Raw genomic sequence first — 19,336 nt, forward strand, 5'->3', positions numbered from 1 at the left:
TCTAAACTGCCCTAGAGCAATTCTCTCCAAACTCTCCGTGGGATGTTAATAAAAGCTGTATTGGGTAAAAAAAGACAGGGTGGAGGGGTTCTGAATTAAGTTAGTTTAAAATAGTCTTTTAATGACTTTTTAAAAAAGATTCAAGGGTAGGCTGGTGGTCTGGGAAGTTCCAAGATGTGGGGAAAGCAGGATTATTTGTACTAAAAGCTCTTTGTACAAAAAAGTTTAACGCTGCTAACACATACACATGCAAAGATTAATATGCATGACAAATCAGAACTGTATACTCAAAATTTTACATTACAATTCAGAGTTCTTGAGTTAAGTCTAAGAGAGTGCCAAAATTTACCAAAAGCACTGCCTCAGAAAAGAAGACAGATTTAATTTCAAGCTGAAAGCAGTCAAGAAACTACCCCTCATCCCCTCTAAAGAGAAATTATTTTTACATCACTATTTGTAAAAATTATTAATTTTCCAAGGCAAGTAATAGCAACTGGAGTGCTCTGACATGCCGCCAGCATTCACAGTGATTTAAAGGAATGGTCATGGCACTGCTACAAACCAATAGCTTAAAAGGGTTGGAAACTGCCCTTTTACAATAGGGATATACATATATGGACTTAAGCATGGGCCTCTGTTATAGAATGCAACACAAGCGTTAATCCATTTATGGTGGGGAATTTTCAGTTTTCAGCTAGCTCTAAACTAATCAGAAATTCTCTGGACAGATGTATGCTATATTCAGGTAACATATTTCTTGTAAAAAGCAACTGTTTTATTGGAAGGATTTATCACAGATAAGACAAAAGAGTAATTCTACTACTTATATGATAAATGTTCTATGGTTCCAGTTTTATTTCCAATATGAATAATTGTCTGTAAACTCCTTGATACCTTGGGTTTGTGTCTTGCATTTTATAATATTTGTTATCTATAAATATTACTTTATAGTGTGCCCAGAAGATAGTAGTTCTTCTAGGGTATCAGGCATCCTTGACCTTTTATTCTCTTCTAGTCTTGCAATCACTGGTGCTTTAAAGAAAAGGAGAGCTCACAGTTAAAATATCATTATCCACAAAGATGTCTATGCCACAAAAGTGCCATAAAAGTGCCACACTGTAGGGTAGACAGCCTGGTGCAGGTCACAGTTCACTGGGCAGGAGAGTGTAAACATGGGTTCTAGTTTCTGTTCTGTCCTGTAGAAAGGTGATAAGCAAGGTTTTAGCAAGCTTTGGGTCCAAATTCCAGCTCTGCCGTCTATAAGCCATGCCTTAGTAAGTTATTTCACTTTCCTAAGTCTTTGACGTCTCATATATAAAATAGGAATACTACCACTTACCTCAAAAGGTATTTTGAGGATTAGGTGCAATCAGGTAGATAAAGTGCTGTGGGAAGCAGAATTTTAAGGTGGTCCTTATGACCTTCACTCCTGATGTTATTTCTATTACGTTTCTTTATGTGGAAAAAGGGAGATTATTAACGTGTGCCCAATCTAATCACAAGAGCCCTTAAAAAACAGTAAGTTTTATCTGGTTGGGAGCATAAGAGGAATTCGGAGATATGTGAAGTGCAGAAAGGATTCTAAACACTGTTGCTGACTTAGAAGATAGAGGTTACCATGTGCTAAAGAAAGTGAGTGGCTTCTAGAAGCTGAGAGCAGCACCTGGCTGACAGCCAGCAAGGAAACAGGGACCTCAGGCCTACAACCACAAGGAAATGAATTCTACCAACATAAGTGAGCCTGGAAGCAGGCTCTTCCCCATGAGTGTCCAGATTAGAGCTCCACCTGGTCAAACTCTAATTTCAGTCTTTTGGGACCTGAAAAAGAGAATCCAGCTAAGCCTGGCCACCTAAAGCACAAATGGATGTTGAGATAATTAAAGGTGTTGTTTTAACCCGCTATATTTGTAGTAATTTGTTATGTGGCAACAGCAAACTAGCACAAATGTTTATTGGTGTATGACACATAGGAGATGTTCATAAATTATATTTCTTATTAATAAATAATACGCTCAAAGTCATTTTTTAACTTCCTCAGGTCTTAGTCCCTTGATCTGTAAAATGAGGTTTGGCTAGCTAATTTATGAGTTCCACTCTAAACTTCCGTATGTCTAAGAGTTCACCTTCAGCTTTTTACAATTGCTAAGACACACCTTGAACAGGCAGTCGTGCCTGTTGGATCTCTTCCACTCTCTAGACCCATTGTGCACCCTTCTGCACAGTACCCTGTGCTGTGTCCTAGGAGACTGACCCCTGAGGACTGCAGCAGTGCTCTACGTAATTCCCAGCAATGGAAGGCACCAGCAAGAGGTCCAGGTGATGAAGAAAATGAGGTCTGAGTATTTCCTGGCTCCTTACAAGTGTATGAAGTGTTAAGGGGAATCACTTTACCTGGGGTGTATGGAAGCAGGGAAAGTGAGTGCTATGGACTGAATTGTGTCCCTTCCCAAATTCATATGTTGAAGCTCTAACCCTCAATGTGACTGTATTTGGAGACAGAGCTTTTAGGAGCTAAAGCTAAATGAGATCATAAGGATGGGGTCCTATCTGATAGGACTAGTGGCCATATAAGAAGAGGAAGAGAGAGATCTCTCTCTCCATGTGCACACACAGTGAAAAGACATGTGAAGACACTAGAAGGGGGCCATCTGCAAACCAGGAAGCAGGTCATCACCAGAAGCCAACCATGCTGATGCTTAGATCCTGGACTTCTTGGACTTCTAGCCTCCAGAACTGTAAGACAATAAACTTCTGTTGTTTAAGCCACCCAGTCTATGGTATTTTGCCATGGAAGCCCAAGCTGACTGACACAGAGAGCAAAGGAGACTTCTCAGAGATAGTGCTTGAGCAGAGACTTGAAGAGAATGGGAAGGACTTTTTTTCAGGTGTGAGATGTAGGGTGAGATATAGGGTCTTTCCAGGCAAAGGGAACATGAAACAAGGCACAGAAATTTCAGGAAACAGCATATATCCAAGTAGTCAACGCACAGGGTACTTGAAATGGGAGGGGAGGCTGGAAGAGTAAGCAGAAGCCAGATGCTGAGGTTTAACATCAAGTCCAGAGGGAAAGCACTGAAGGTTCTTAAGCTATTGGGAAGTTTGCATAATAGTATCCATTTTCAAAAGACCATTCTTGGGGCTGCAAAGAAGGCCAGACTGGTAAAAGTGAAGAAGAATTAGGCTCTGATTTCCATAGTATGATCCATGAAGCCCTCAGGATCTCAGAAGTCCAGAGTCATCATGAAGATGGAAGAGGAGGGGTCCTGGGACCCCACATCCACTTCAATCAGCAGTTCTATGGCCCTGGACCAGACCTGGAAACTTAGTTACATTCAGGACAATCAGGCTTAGAATATTTTACTTCAAAGACTGTACTGAAAATGGCTCATATGGAGGTCAAAGGCCCCAAGCCTCAAGCCTTCCAGCTCTGGTGAAAAGGGCAGGGAATTATCAAAAATTCTGAGAAATGTGTCTGGACTCACGTCGGGAAGAACTACTAAGTAACATCATCTGGACAGACTGTATAAACCCAAGCTAGATTGGAGGCTGTAGCAAAACCCTAGGTTTTTATCGTTCTTAATAGAGTCTCAGATCATACCCAGGTAAACAGATGAGACTCTGTAGAAAAATTAAAATAAATAAGTAGTTTTCATACCATAGAGATCTGCTCTTATCTAACATTTTTATCTGAAAGTATAAGATGATAGTTATCTGCAATATAAAGATAATACAGAGCAAAAAAAAAAAACTACTATAAACTAACCTTCAGTTTTAGACAAAAGATCACTTAGGAATGGGCTTTAAAAATCTCATTCGCAGTTTCTGGCTAATGTCGCAGTCAAACTAAAGAGTACATTTTAAGACTGTAAAGTAAGAACTGTGCCCAGCAGAGGGCAGTGCAGCTCTTCACAAAGCCCACTGAGTACAATAGAGAAAGTGGTGCTAACGTTAAGAGCTGAAATACATATGTTCAAAAAATAAATAAATAAATAAAACTTTTAAAAAGAGCTGAAATATTCTAATCCATGAAAACTATCTTGTATCCAGTGACTTTCCCTTTCTAAAACATAACAGCCATATTGACAAATTGCTATATCCCTTGAAGAGTAGCACAAGGAAGTTATTAAAGTCTTGTAATTTTAAAACTCCCTGGAACATTTAGCTCCCTACAGATAAACAACTCTATCATCATTTGGGAAGGACTAAGGTTTCTGTTGCCTTCAGTATTTAAAACAACTTTCTTTGTTCCCTAAAACTTACTAAATAAATAAGACTTTAAAAGAGACTAATACCCCAAATTTTGTTTGCATTCTCCTTTAACTTACACTGTATACAACTCCAATAGCTGATGACATTTGTTATTCTAGAGCACTTCCTATGGAAGTATGCGATACGGAAGTGATTCCCAAGTGAGACTGATTCTAACGAGGCAGCTGCCATCCTAATAATGTATAGCTGATCATTTTTTTTCCTTCTAAAAAGAATGTGCTAATTCTAACTTTGAACAGACTTATAAACTAACATTATGGTTTGACAACCACTGATGAACAACATTTATGTTCTTCAAAAGAACATGCTTAAAATACTGATTTTAGGTTTATATGACATATGATATTACTTTTTTAAAAACATGCAAATAAGAGCTCTACAATATTCACATTTTTCATCCATTAACCTTCATCCTCCATATATAGGCACTTGATTCAAACCAAGACAATGGCCATGAGTTACTATTTCTTTTTTTTTAATGAAAGCTATTTAGCTTTGTCTTCTATTTATTTATTTGCGGGAGGGAGGTAATTACGTTTATTTATTTATTTTAATAAAGGTACTGGGGATTGAATCCAGGACCTCGTGCCACTGAGCTATACTCTAACCTCCGAGTTATTATTTCTTTAAATTCAAATGTTTCAAAGTTTTTCAGTAGTAAATTTACAGCTGAAAATTTGGAAAGACCTAGATTCAAGTCCGTGTCCTGACAACAAGGACACGAATGCTCAATTCATATTTATTATCACAAGTATACGGATGAGATTGCAAAGTTATCAATTTTTAAGAAAGGAATAAGAGATTAATAAACAGTCCTTCAGGATTACCACAAACTTATCTGCCACTCAGAAAAGAGACATTCAGTATTTTAGTCTCACAGTAAACCTGAAGGATGGCAAATAAACAATTCTAAATATAGATACTATGGCTCAATTAGCTAAAATAATGATATGAAGTCAGAATACCTTTATTTTTTTATTTATTTCTTAGAAAAGAATAGAAAAGATCCATCACTTAGCAACCATGCTGGATAACTTATAAGTGATCTCTACTGCCTGAGGAAGCAGGGCCAAAAAGTAGAAATTACTAATGTGGTTGTAGTTTTCAAAACATTACCTCCAGAAGTGCAGTTCAAATCCCTCACATTTTTCTTTGCATTTTAAACAGGGGGCTCCAAATCCTTGCTCATGACCTAAGCCCATCTGTTAAAGAGAAAACAACATGGATCTATTATTACATTTTTTTAATCTAAAAAATTCAATAAATTACACCTTAAATTCCATTTACCACTCCTGTTGATATAACTTCCAAACAAATCTTTTATGAGTATCACATTTTTTCAGTCAATGATGACACCCAGGTATACTATATGGTGATTCCAAGTACATACACAGCACACTTTATATTTATATTTTTTTCACAAATAGAAAAGCATCAGAACACAACTATATAGAAAACTACAAATATTGCAAGTCACAAAAAGTCATGAATTTATCTCTTTGGCCACAATACCTTGTATACAATTGGCACAGGGAGCAGTCAGAGGAGGCAGAGCTTGAAAAGCAAGCGTGGCCCCAAATGACATATTTTTGGGCAAACAAGGAATATGCCAACGATTCCAGGAAATGTAATTTAAATATTATTTTATTTTTTGATAAATATAATAATAATAGCAACAACAAACATACTGAATGCCAGGAATAGAAATAAGCACTTATTGAAATCTTATAGAACCTCATAAAATGCTTATAAAGTAGGCAATATTATTCTCCATTTTAGAGATGACAAATGAAATTCAGAGAGGTTACAGAACTTGCTTAAAAGTAAAGTGTTAATAAGCGGTAGAGAAGAGATCTGACTCCAAGGCCTGTGCTCTTATGCCCAGGGTTTGGGGTGGAGAGGTTGTACTACTGCCCTTACTATAGAAAACCATTCTTTTCCTTTACCATATTAAACAATAATCCTTGGGAACTGCTCAGAATGACAATAAGAATAGGAAGGGGTGCAGATGAGGGAAGGACACAAGAAGGCAATGTAAGCTCTTTTACCCAACTACTGATATTAGAGTAAAAAAGAATCAACTGGCTTTGTATCAGCATATCGCCAAATCACCGGTGACTCAGTTATTCTGTATTTTAATTATCACATCAGTGACTGCTGACAAATTTATTACTGCTTAGCTCCTGGAGTAAAGTTCAAGCCAGTCAAAAGTTTTTTGTTTTTGTTTTTGTTTTTGTTTTTTCTTTCAATGGCTCCCTTTTGTAACTTTACCAAGTTGTGTTGGTCACTATACAATCAAAACCACATTGTAACTTGTTCCCTGAAAGATCAGCCTGACCATGCCCTAAAGTTTAAATTAAGCCCTTCCTTTTTTTCTGAAGAAAATTACCACATACTCTAACCATAATTAAGGGCATATTCAAAACCAGCTGGTCCACCCAGCTCCTTAGGAGAACCGATAATATTTTTAAGTCAGACTGTTTCAAGCATACTTTCAAAAGGTGATAAAAACCTGTCCAGCATTAATTAAACTTTGTCACATTTGCCATGTCTTCATTATCAATTTTCAAAAGATTTAAATTCTCTAAATAGTATAACTTTAACATTAGATGCAATTTTTTATAAAAATCAAGTTATTTCTTAATCACTGATTATTATATTTCACAGTATGGAAACAAAGTGGGTTATGCAGAAGACAGGCAGTCTATTTAGTTTCTTTGTCTTTTGCAAGGAACATAATTAAAGAGTTTCCTCCATTATGATATACATAGTAAAATGAACAGCAAATCTAAAAAGGTGAATTCTTTTTCAGGCCCTTTCTAGTTTTTCATTACAGGAGAATTAACAATCCTGAATCTGCCTGGTATATAGATTTGCATACTGTGTTCCATGCACCTACTGCTAAAATCTGATCCCAAATGAAAATTAAGATTACATTAAGATTTAATCACATAGCTTAGCGTAAGTCAGCTGCTTCTAAACACTCTTGCATATAATTCACAGTAAGAAATACACTTTATCACATGACAAAGAACATGTACACACATACATAAACTTGTGTGTGTATAAGTCTGTATAAAGTCCTGAAGCAAAGATTTACTACTGGCTTATGTAATTTGGAGAACTATGCTTTTGCCTCTAAGTTAAATGGACACCTAAACAAATTCTTGCCTGCCATCAAATCTGAATTACCTGGTCTGAGCAACAGTGGCCTTAATAAAATACCAGGAACATACTGGAACAATACCATTTCATTCTCTATTTCTGAATGAAACTTGGAAGCTCAGCTAATATAATTAGAACCTCAGTTAGCACAGAGTTTACACTAAGGCCTCAGTGTAGCTCACTGCTGATTTACAAAGTCAGCCTTGGAAAGAGACAAGTTCTTTCCTACCTGCTTTTTATCGTCTTAAAATAGTTATCAGTTTATTTATTAGAATTATTAAAACTAGTGATGTTTCCTGGACATTAACTCTTTTAAAGTATACCACATATTCTTAGTGCTAGACAGGCCTAGGGATACCCCTGGTTTAAGAGATCAGAAAACTAAAATCCAGAGGAGAGATGATTTTGCTCCTGGTTGCACAGCTAGTCAACAGCAAGCTAACCTAAACTGAGTGTATGACTTTGTGCTCCACTGTACTGCTGGGGCAGACTCTGTAGAGTGTCCAGCAGGAGCCCCTCAGTCTTCCAAATAGATTCCCTGGCTCATTTTTGCTTCAAGGAAAAGGAATACAAGCCTCAAGCCTCCTGCAACACCTCTCAATGGAGATGACTTTGAAAGCTTTATTAAGAGATGCCTTGAATCAGGCAGGGAGGTTGGGAAAGCTCTTTTGAACAAGTGATACTTGAACTGAGCTAGAAAGGATGAGCAGCATCTAACTCAGTATAGAGGAGGCGGCAGTACATTCAGGCAGAGAGGACAACATATTTGAAGCCCATGGCAGAAGAGGGATGGTTAGATCTGAGGACATCTTAGAGCACTTGAGAGGTGACAGAAGAGAAAACCCACTTGGTCTTCTACAAGGCTGGTCCTCTTCTTTCCTTTTCCTAAGGAAGAAATAAATCTCCGAAAGCATTTGGCACTATGTCTTAGGCCACCAGATTTAACAGAGAAGGTGTTCCCAGAGTAGATGAGACTGTAAGGAGGAAGCTCTACAGAAAAGCCATGCAAGCAATGAGTGGGGTGGAGGGGGTGGGGGGGCAAGAGCTCCTCTCAAATTCTGCTAGCCAAACCTCAGGGGGAGACTCAGGGAGACCAGGAGACCCGACTCTGAGAACAGCAGTAATTTGAGAAAATGGCTCTGCAGTCCCCCCTGGAAAGCTCAGGAAGCACTGCTCCAATGTTCTTCCACCCCGTCAGCCTGCCTGGAAGATCAATTTAATCTCCATACAGGCCCTTTCCAGCAGTTTGGGTTTATGACTGCTGAAGAACATGTCCCTTCCCACCTTTCCAAACACACACACTTTCCTCTCCCCAAGTGCTCAAACATAAGGAGTGAGGGGACTCTGAAAACATCACAAAGAGACAAGTAAATGAGAGTGCAATGAGGTCATGGCAATATGATACACTCTTTCCTGCTATAACCCAATAGAAGCAGTTCTAATTAAAAATAAACACATGAGAAACAAAGAACCTAGTTTTCAAAACTACCGTTAGCAGCTAAAGTGATTAGAGAGTTTCAGACTGGCAATGAACCTATTTTCCTTAGGGGAATTTCATTAAGAGAAATGATTTTGTAGCTAGAAATGAAGCTATAAAAACTCAACCTCCCTGACACCTAGCATTGAAGAACTTTAACTTATGCCACTTACTGGATGGGAACTTCTTCCATAATCTTACCTTCTTTTGTCAACCTCTGTTAGATATAAAAGCACAAAACCACTCAAACAACAGAGATCTGTGATTCACTCCAGCGTTTTCCCTGTTTTGTAGATATGCCTAGTTTCAGACCGAGTTATGATCCAGAATGCAATGTGTTCTCTAACCCTGTTCAGTTCAATTTATATGGTAAAATTGCACCCCAGCAGACATCTCTACTGGTGTGAGGCAACTTCCCACTCCAATTTAGGCATCTAAGTACTTGCTATCCTGTTTCACAAGTTAAATATATATCAAATGAAGTGAAAGTTCTACTCTGTAGTAAAGTAAGTTTCAGAGCCAGAGCTGCCCCCGGCACAGTTTCTCAGGACCTATTTCCATACCCTTTTGGGCAGAGGTCACAGGAGCTGGGATTTCCCAACCCTTCCTGGTCTCAGTTCAAGGGTCTGGGACCCCATCCGTCTGAAAGGCTCAACCAATTTATCTTCCTCCTTACTCTGTGTTCAGGATTCCCTTAAGTCCAGGACCCAGAATTCTTCTCCTTTTCCCTTTTACCGCAGCACAGACTGCATCCTATGGTCAGGGTCCTTCTCCTTTCTTCAAGAGCCATGGCTGTTACTTCTTAGACATCCAGACCTTATAGGTTAGTTTCTGCCCAGGTTTCTGGACTGGAGAATTGTTGGTGAGGGGTAAGAACAGGGAAGGTGTTATTTAATGATACCCAGGGTGTGTGGGAAGGGGTGATAGAGAGGAACTGGAACCCAGAAAGTGTTAGCTCCTTAGCTAAGGCAGCCTGGCTGTTTAGAAAGTCAAGTTCATATCCCAGGACTAATATAAACACCAAGATATGTATTCTTATGTATAACATGTCATGAGAATTAGCTACATCAGGTACTAAGGAAATGATCAAGAATTATATGGCTAAACAGAGAATGGTAAAAATGTAGAATGAGCACTTGAAGAGAGTCAGGAAACTGTGATCTGGTCCCAAAGTGTCACTGCCAAGTCCAGTGATTTTAGAAGTCATTTTTCTTCTCTGGGCTTCTTCCAGATAATGAAGGCACTGAACTAGTTCAATTCTAAGACACCTTTTAATTCTAAAATTATGACTGAAAATCATATTTCAGATTAACTTCATCTTAGCTGTTATCCAGCATGGTCATCTGCTCAACATTTAAACACAGAAAATAACTTTTTGAGAAAACTAATATATTATTGGCTCTTACAGGTCACAATCATTTGGAATTCAGTTTGGAAGAGTAGTTTATAAAGTACACACAGGAAACAAAATATTTAAGTTCTGAGGGATAAGACACAGTTCTGTTGCACATAATTATTTCAACAGCAAATGTGATACAGTATTCCCTGCAGAGTCAACACTTGGTGCCTAAAAACACATGTTTTTCATAAGCACACAAGTCCCAAAGCTGTCTACTTCATATAATTTTAGTAACACATTCTGGCCAGCATCAATACAAGGATATGACAGATTAATTTTTCTTCTTCAGTGTCCAAGAAAACAGGCCCTTTGGATTGACTATATTCGGAAAAACTACAGTCACGCTTTAGGAATACCTATCAAGGTCCTTTGAAAAACTTAAAATGACTGTACAATATTTATCCTGAAATACTAGTCATAGACAAATAAGACTTTTTAAGTATCTTTAAAACTATAGGATCCAGATACTAAACTTATAGCACTATGATCTGTGCCTTCAAACATCCTTCATCTCCTGCTTGCTTTAGGGTAAGCAATGGGAATGGGATCAATTTCTCCATATTCATAATTTCAGGCAACCAGATAGGTTGGCAACATTTCAGGTGACCCTTCTGACACAGGAAAGGGTATTGCATGTCAGATAACTTAAAGAAAAAGGAAAGAAGAGTAGGAAACATCTGGTATTTCAAACATAGTCTAAGTTGATTTCAAGACAATTTGGGTCTGGAAGATATTATTCAGTATTCACGGTGAGATCATCTGATTCATGCTGTTTTCATGACCAAATTTCCCTCTGGAGCAAAAAATCGTATGTGGTTACTAAATAAGCAAGTGTTACTAAGACTTCTTTAATCATCTTGGAATGAAGCTGACCAAGGTAGATGATATGAAATACACATATATTCTCTCTGTACATGTGCACATCTATTCATCTAACTGTACACATATATGTATACACACATAACTTCACTTTACACTCTTAAAGAAGCATTTAGATCCTTTTCACACAAATGAATATTCTGGACAAAGGAACTATATTTCTAAATAAAAAATTCCTCTCAGCACAAGGCTCTTTTAGAAACCTGGTAAAATCTGTGAAGTATTCCCTACCTCAAAATGATATATTTTGATTAATCTCTGACATAAGATTTTAAACTGTTTTAGATTTTTAGCCCATTGCTTGTTTCTCAGTATCTACTAAAATTTTTAGTAACCATCCCCACAAAAAAGGTTAGGTTACACAGAAAACGAGTCTTAAATATAAAAACAGAGGTACCCTTCAACTTTTACACAGTTTGCCAAGTTTTTTAGGTAAGAATACAAAGAAATAATTTATTGTGATTAAGAGCTACTATAATCATTCCTAGTAAAATTGCTGTATCTTTTTCCTTGCTCATAAGAACAAAAACTTTCCATCTCTCACTTAAGTCTGAAATACATGAGGAAGAATGAAGAAAAATTCATCACCACCCACATAGTCACCCAAACCAGGACCAGGAGGCCCCTTTATCCTTGTCTATGCCATGCTTTTTATTCTAAGTCTTGTTGGTCTCTTCTCTAGAAACTACACAGTTTGTTCCCTCATCCCTCCACTCTTCATGTTCAAACTTTTATCACCGCACCCTCCAAACTGATCACTCCCTTTGTATGACATCATAGTCCTGCTCCCCAAATTATTTTAATAAAACCCAAGGATGATCACAGCATCCCCCTCAATAGGTGCTTTTAATGAGTTCAATGAATTTCACAGCTCTTAGCCAGGCAGAGAAGGGCCTGGCACCCTTCGACCTGGCACCACCCTCGTTCCTACGACTCCCTTCCTCTCACCCCTCCCCTCCAGCCTTGCTCTCCTTCTAAAGGAGCTTTTCTCTTGCCTGGATCTCACTTCCTCTCTCCTCTGTCTGGTAAAATCCTACTCTCTATAGACCCAATTCAAGTATCAGTTACCCCATGATACATTTCCTGAACTATTCTCAGCAGAGTTCCTCTGAATTCTAATTGGTCTTGCTCCAAATTCTATTATTTAGTCTTTTTCTATACTGTAACTGTTTATACATCAGTTTACCCACTAGACTGAGTTTTTCCTTCATATTTGAAATCCTGATGCCTGCTGCAGAGCCTGCGATTTATAGAAATGCCACAAGTTTTGTCTATTTAATACTTGTTTTAATTATCAAATGATCTATGACATAGCACCTTTACTCCAGGGAACTCCCACTGTTTTTCAACAACAACAACAACAAAAATTGATGGTAGGGGTGGTGATGATGATAATAACAGCAGCAAGTATTTATGAGCAATTATATTGTCAGGCATGGTTATGAGATTTTTATATGGATCATCTCACCTTATCTTCATAACAATCCTATGAAAGCCATTGATTATTATCTGAATTTTCATCCAGATGAAGAAACTAAGGCAGAAAACTATTAAGTGGCCCAAGGTCAGGTGCACTGCAGAATGCCTGTTTCTTAACCACTAAACATAGGTCATGGAAAGATCCTGGTTTAGATAAATATTTAGTAAATTAATTTTTTAAAATAGAAAGAAACATAATTTTTAACTTGAGAACAAAGGATTACAGCCAAGAATAAACTAATCAATTAAGGGCCTTTAGTTGTCAAGACCACTTACCCAGAAGCAAGTGGGAAGAAAACTCACAGATTCTAGGATTCATTTCCACATCCCTTCAGCTTTTCAGTGCGCGAGGTACAAAGCCAAGGCCCTGCGTGAATCTATATCATAAAATCTACTGTAAGACAAATGGACTGACACCTTTTTGTTCACACATAGTAGTAAATCATCATTAACAAATCATTGTGTTGGGAAAGAAAAGGAAACAAGTGATCTTTCAGTCTATGCAGTTTATAATAAATTCTATTCTGGAGATACTCGATCAATCTTCCTGGAACTTTAATGAATTAAACAGATAACTCCCACCCAATCTTCCCCTACATTTCTTAAGACAGTACCAGTATTAGGTAAGTGACAAAGGGACAATCACCAAGGCAATTTGTCTACTTTGGTCTGGGATATAATCAAATTGCAGGCAGATTACCTAAAACATCTACACAACCTCAATAAATAAGGTAACATTTTTGACGAAGCTCGAAAGTAGATCCTGCTGCTTTTTTCCTAAGAAACAATAATGAATTTCAGTTTTGGTAGGATACCTTGAAGCAATTCTAATTATGCTTTTTTTTTTTTTAATTAGCACCAGTGGCTGCTATGGTGGAAGTGGTAGCAAAAATACTTCAACCACCATTTGTTAAGACATTACTACCTGCCAGGCACAATACATATACCATCTCATTTAATGCCCATGGGCAAGTGTTATCACTCCTATTTCACAAATAAGGACACTGAGACTTGGAGAGATTGAGTTATTTATCTAACACTGACCAGCTATCTTGTAGGCAATCTGCCAAGTGCAGAGCTGAGATCTGAAACTCGGCATTTCTGACTCCAAATCCTGAGCTCTTAACTACAAAGTCACCATTTTTTTCTCTCCAAAATGAGACTTTGAAGACAAGTAATATTTTAAATGTGCAATATTCCTCATCTGTAACTTCGGCAGGACTATAGATTTTGCTCTGAAAGACTGCCTATCCATCACCAGTCAGGAGCTCCTCCTTCCTAGACAAGTCTGAGACTGATTATAAGAAACCTGAGTGTCTGCACACCAGCTGCATTAGCACTGAAGACCCTGAGTAGTTATTTACACACACAAGACGACCCTCAGAAGAATGGGGCATGGGTCAAGGTAAATATCAAGGGGCCTGATGCAAAACAGCTCTGTTATAGCAAGAGGAAAAATGTTGTTAAAGAAACAATACAAATACAAATGAGCAAATTAAATCTCAAAGTTGAAAGATCTTTATTTGAAACATGTAGACTTATCACTAGTACTGAAAATTATTGACTATATTATATAGAAGATTCCATACATTTATGCAGTAGCCAGGGGAGATACAATAAGGCAAAAACTGCAATAATCCTTTTCAATTTTATTTCGAATCACTAAATTTCTAGACTTATAATGGAAAACCTCTGTATTAGTTGCAAATTACCCTAAAATTTAGGGACTGAAAATAACATTTATCATCACATAGTTTCTGTGAGTCAGGCAGCTGAGAGCGCCATACCTAGGTGGGCTGGCTCAAGGCCTCCTACAAGGTTGCAATCTAGGGTCAGCCAGGACTGCAGTTGTCTCTGGCTCCTTATGACATGGCAGCTGGTTTTTCCCAGTGCAAGTGATCCCAACAGAGAGCACCAAAGGCAGAAGCTGCAGTCTTTAATCTTGGAAGTGAGTATCACCACTTCTGCCATGTTACATTCCTTGGCAGCAACTGACCAGGTCCAGGCCACACTCAAGAGAAGGGGATCTTGTATATATTTCCCTGTGCTATACCGTGTAATCTCGTTTATCTATTCTACATATGCCTGTCAGTATCTACAGACAGATAGATGGAACTCCCAGTCTATCCCTTCCCACCCCCATCCCTTGACAACCACAAGTTTGTATTCTTTGTCGGAAGTGGGAATCAATGGAGACCATCTTAGAGGCTGTCCATCACAATCTCTATTCTATTTTGATTTTAAATGCTAAGACTGATTTGTGATGAGACAGACTTTACAAAGGGAGGCGATACAGGGTATGCTTATCTACCACCCTTGCCTTTATTTTTTTTCCATTTCAAATATTTAAATGTCTCCCACCCAAATGTGCATAGGAAAACAAAACTTTGCTCCTTCCTTATAAATGCTCTTATTCCCCTTAATTTGTTAACTATTCCTCAGTCAGGACCAGGGAACAGTCTTCTAGAAGACAGGTTGGAATATGATTTTTAGTCTCTTAAGTTTTATTCTATAACCATCTCAACAAATATACACACTTGTGTACACACATATACACATACATACTTGTGTTTTAGAACACAGTCACAAACCAGAGTTATAAAATATCAGGTTTGATTAGCAAGAAATTTCTAAAAGTATATTTAATAGAAGTTTTTCACAATTTAAATAATATGCCATAGTCCTCCTTAATAAACAAAGAATAAAAAGGGAAAAAGATTCATATAAACCTTATTCTATTACATAACTCCCGGTGGTGGAAAGTAAAGGAAAAAAATATATAACATTTCCTTGTGATATCAAAGTGTAAATTACTTGATTCAAATTAGGTAGTATTTACAGTTAGCAGTTCATAACTACCTATTCAGTACTGCTTATTTACTCAAAACCTAATGTATCCTCACAATATTATTAGGGATAAAATAATTTAGGTTTTTTTTTTTTTAAAGATTGCCCTTATTTTAGGTAAGCAAATTATAAAAAGAAGTGTATTGTGTCTGTTCAGTTTGCTGGTTCCTTGTAAACATTTTCCCAACTGACTACTGTCAAATTATTTTTAAACAATTACATAAAGGCAGTCACTTGAGATGATCACCAATAAAATACCTCTTCTGTGAATTCTACTCAAAAAGGGCCTCCTCCTAAATCTGGTATTTTGAGAAAGACAATGCAGGCTATAAAAATGTCACAGTTAACAGCTCGGACTGCTGAGGAAATGGCCTGTTAATTAGGACTGGCTGAGCTTTGGCTCAGTGCAAAGACTCCGTAATGCATGTGCTTTTTATACACAGCCCTCAAAGTCTCTCAATTATTAGCTATAAAAGGGATTTTTTAAACTATTCCAAAAGGCATCTGTAGGAGTCTCTTAAAAGAATTTAGATCATGACAAACAATTCTAATTTGGTCTTGTGTCACTACCGCCATAGCTAGCTCTAAAGAGTGGATCCCACAGATAGTACTGTGTGCTGAGAAGCTTTTATTGACTGTATATCCCCAAATTTGAATATTGCCATCATTTTTTGCCATGCCTAAGAGCCACAGTAGTATTTCTGTAGGAGTAACCTGTTATGACAGATGGGTGAGGGCACGGGGAGGGTGACTGTACAATTAAGTGATTTACTGCCACTAACTGCCTACCTAATCAGGGCATATGCAGGAAAAGAGGACAGGGGAGGTGCTTTCAGAGCCAGAATGAGGGAAAGGCCTGTGGCAATGGTTGACAGAGCTGTTAAGAGGAGGCACCCAGGGAAGCAGGAGCATCCAAGAGAACCTGGAGAGAAAGCCCCGTGGAGAAAAGGCACAGAAAATTGAAGGGTAAAAGGTGCAGAAAGACAATCTTCTCATTTTCCACTTGTGCCCACAATTGGGATTCAGGTGCTCTTAGAACAAAACCAAAGTCTTATAGCACAGATAGGGGTCTTGGAAACTGAGAAAGGAGGGGAGAGATGCAGGAATTCTACTGCCAGATGCTTTATGCTTATTTACTTACCATCTAGCCTCTTCATATCTTCCGTTACTCTGGAAAAAATGAATTATGTTTTCATGGTGTGCTCTGTAAACATAAGAGCTTTAACTAATTCTTGACTCATCCTTTGATTTTTGATCTATTTAAAAAGTGGTTTGGATTCACATGCTTTTTATTCTATATTTAAACTATAGCCCAAGGACTTCCTCACTACAAAAGGTATACAGATGTTATTTTAGATTTGTCTAGTGTTCATAGTGGCTTAAAATAACAACCATTTATCTCTAGTTTCTGATCATGATATTCTGCTCATGCTTCTGCAGTTTAGCACCTTGGGCTGGGTTCAGCTGGATGGTTCTGGTCTGAGTTGGGCTCACTGTATCTGCAGTCACTTTTCAGGTCAGCTAGGGACAGCTGGTGTGGGAAAGCCTCAGCTGAGATGTTTCATCTGTTCCATGTGGTCTTTCATCCTCCAGCAGGCTGGGCTAGGCTAGTTCACACGGCAGTGACAGGGTTCCACGAAAGTAGTTAGACGCAAACAAGCCCTCTTGAGATCCAAGCCTCAAGAGGAACACATACATATCCCTTCTACCATAGTTTACTGGCAGCCCAGATTCAAAGGGAAGCAAAATAGATTCCATTTCTTAATGGAGGGTGCTGCAAAGATTGTGGGCATTTTTGCAATTTACCAAAAAAAACTGAAGAAGAGTCCGTTATAGAAAACATACCTGTTTCCTATACTGGACCAGAGTAACTGGTAATGTTAAATCAAGTGCCCCCTTTAGAGAAGCTAATCAGTATAGCTTTGAATCATTCCCACAGTGACTAGCATGACACATACTCAAATTAAGTACTAGAAACAAGTACTTATACATTTGTATTTTTACCATAAAAATTAAAATCACAGTAACCTGCAACCTCAAAAAGGAAAAATTAAATCCAGTAATTTTATACATCCCAATTATTAAACTTCAAATATTCCTTTGTGTCCAACAAAGCATCAAGTATCAATAATTTTCTGAACGTGTGCTGTCATAAAATTCTTGATGATATGTTCAAGTGCCCGTTAAATGGTTTGAAGATCTATAAAGGATTTTCTTCCCTCTAAATTGGATTTCTTGCTAATGATTGTGATACATCTGTTTACTATATGTGCAGGCACCATACTTTGTGCTTTAAAATGTTCACCTCAATTATCCTTATACCCCTGTGAGATAGATAGTTGTAACTTATTTTCAGATAAAGATCCTGAGGTTTAAAGGGTTAAGTAATTTTGCCAAATTCACACAGCTGGTAAGTGCCAGGACTAAGAACTGAACCCAGAATTCTAAAGCTGATAATCAAACTTTCTGCAGTTTGGGTGCTTCAAACATTTACTTATTGATACTAAGGTCTAGCTAAACAAAACCAATCAGAGAACATTAATAATAACACTGATCAAGTACTTGCTATATGTCAGGCACTGTTCTAAGTGTTTACATGCATTACTTTATTTAATCTCACAATAACCCAATAAGGAGGTACTATCCATGTTTTACAGATAAGCTCCCTGAAGCCAAGGAGGCTAAGAAACTTGTCCAAATTTCTAGGGGAGTATCAAACTGGGATTCAAGCCCATGAAAGTTCTGTTCTGCTCACTTCTCAACTCCCTGTTTTCCAGGGGAGTGGGCAACAGTGGTCCACTGGATGATTCTATCCTCTGGCTTGATTTCAGCTGTTCCATGAGAAAAGTGCCAAAAAATAACATCTCTGTTGTTTTTACCTGTGACATCTTAAAAGCAATATGGATATTAAGGCCACACAAATCTGTCTTGCCTCCCTCTACCATTAATTTCTGCCTATTTCTCTTGGGATAATTTTCTGTTCTGCTATCACTGGCAGAGTCGAACACACAGCATCATTTGAATATTTGTAGACTCTATTTTCAATTTGTTGCAGTATTTAAAAGGTCAGATTTTGTAACTCCTCTTAAAAACCTTTGGCAACTTGACATTTTCCTGAGAAATAAGTTCTATATTTCTTCACCAGGAGATCATTTGACCTGGCTGGGATGAATCTGGAAAGGTCTCAAAATTAACAAAAGAGTGACTGGATTTAAAAAGGACCCTCTAAAAATCAAGTAAGGGATACTACAAAGCTAATTTTCCTTCAGAGTTTTCCACAAGGGTCAGAGACTACCCTGCTTTGAAATATCAGTTATCTGTGAAACTATGCAGAATATCTTCTCAGAAAAGATTCTTGACACGTGAGAGATCTTCAGAAAAGTACACTTAAACCCCCAAATTAAAAAAAAATACATATATACTATAGAATACACGGTAGACTGAAGTAATGATCCCAATTCTTCGTTTTCCAGTTGCAGTATTAAACATCCACACCCTTGCCTCATAGTCATTAGACTGGACTTTTCCTCCTCTTGACTTTGAGCTTGGACATGTGACTGCTGTGGCACAAGGTGAGGCTTAAAATGTGCTCCTGCAGTGGTTCATGCACTCTGCTGCTCCAGACTTTTGCTTAAGGTGTCCAGTGAACTAAGGAAGATGAAAAATATGTGGCGCCAACGTGCTTCCAACCCAGAGCTTGGAGGCAAGCCCAGAATACCAAGGGCTTACTGACTGTTTGCAAGCCATGTTTCTTGGTTCATGCTATGTATTCTTCCTGGAACGCCTTCTTTGCCTACTGAAACTTTATCTATCCTATAGGA

At 37.9% G+C, this 19,336-nt stretch overlaps 2 protein-coding genes across 2 annotated transcripts in view; one reads left to right on the plus strand and one right to left on the minus strand.

The window, feature by feature from the left end:
- Positions 1–19,336, plus strand: part of TFEC (transcription factor EC) — a 338,168-nt gene that overhangs the window by 100,494 nt on the left and 218,338 nt on the right. The window lies entirely within an intron of this gene.
- The window catches only part of TES (testin LIM domain protein), a 45,682-nt gene that overhangs the window by 15,012 nt on the left and 11,334 nt on the right, over positions 1–19,336 (minus strand). The window contains exon 2 of the mRNA XM_010947634.3: positions 5,386–5,471. Coding sequence (XP_010945936.1) covers positions 5,386–5,471 — 86 coding nt within the window. The remainder of the gene's footprint in view (positions 1–5,385; positions 5,472–19,336) is intronic.

This window comes from Camelus bactrianus, chromosome 7 (assembly GCF_048773025.1).
Source record: "Camelus bactrianus isolate YW-2024 breed Bactrian camel chromosome 7, ASM4877302v1, whole genome shotgun sequence".
NCBI classification, from domain to species: domain Eukaryota; kingdom Metazoa; phylum Chordata; class Mammalia; order Artiodactyla; family Camelidae; genus Camelus; species Camelus bactrianus.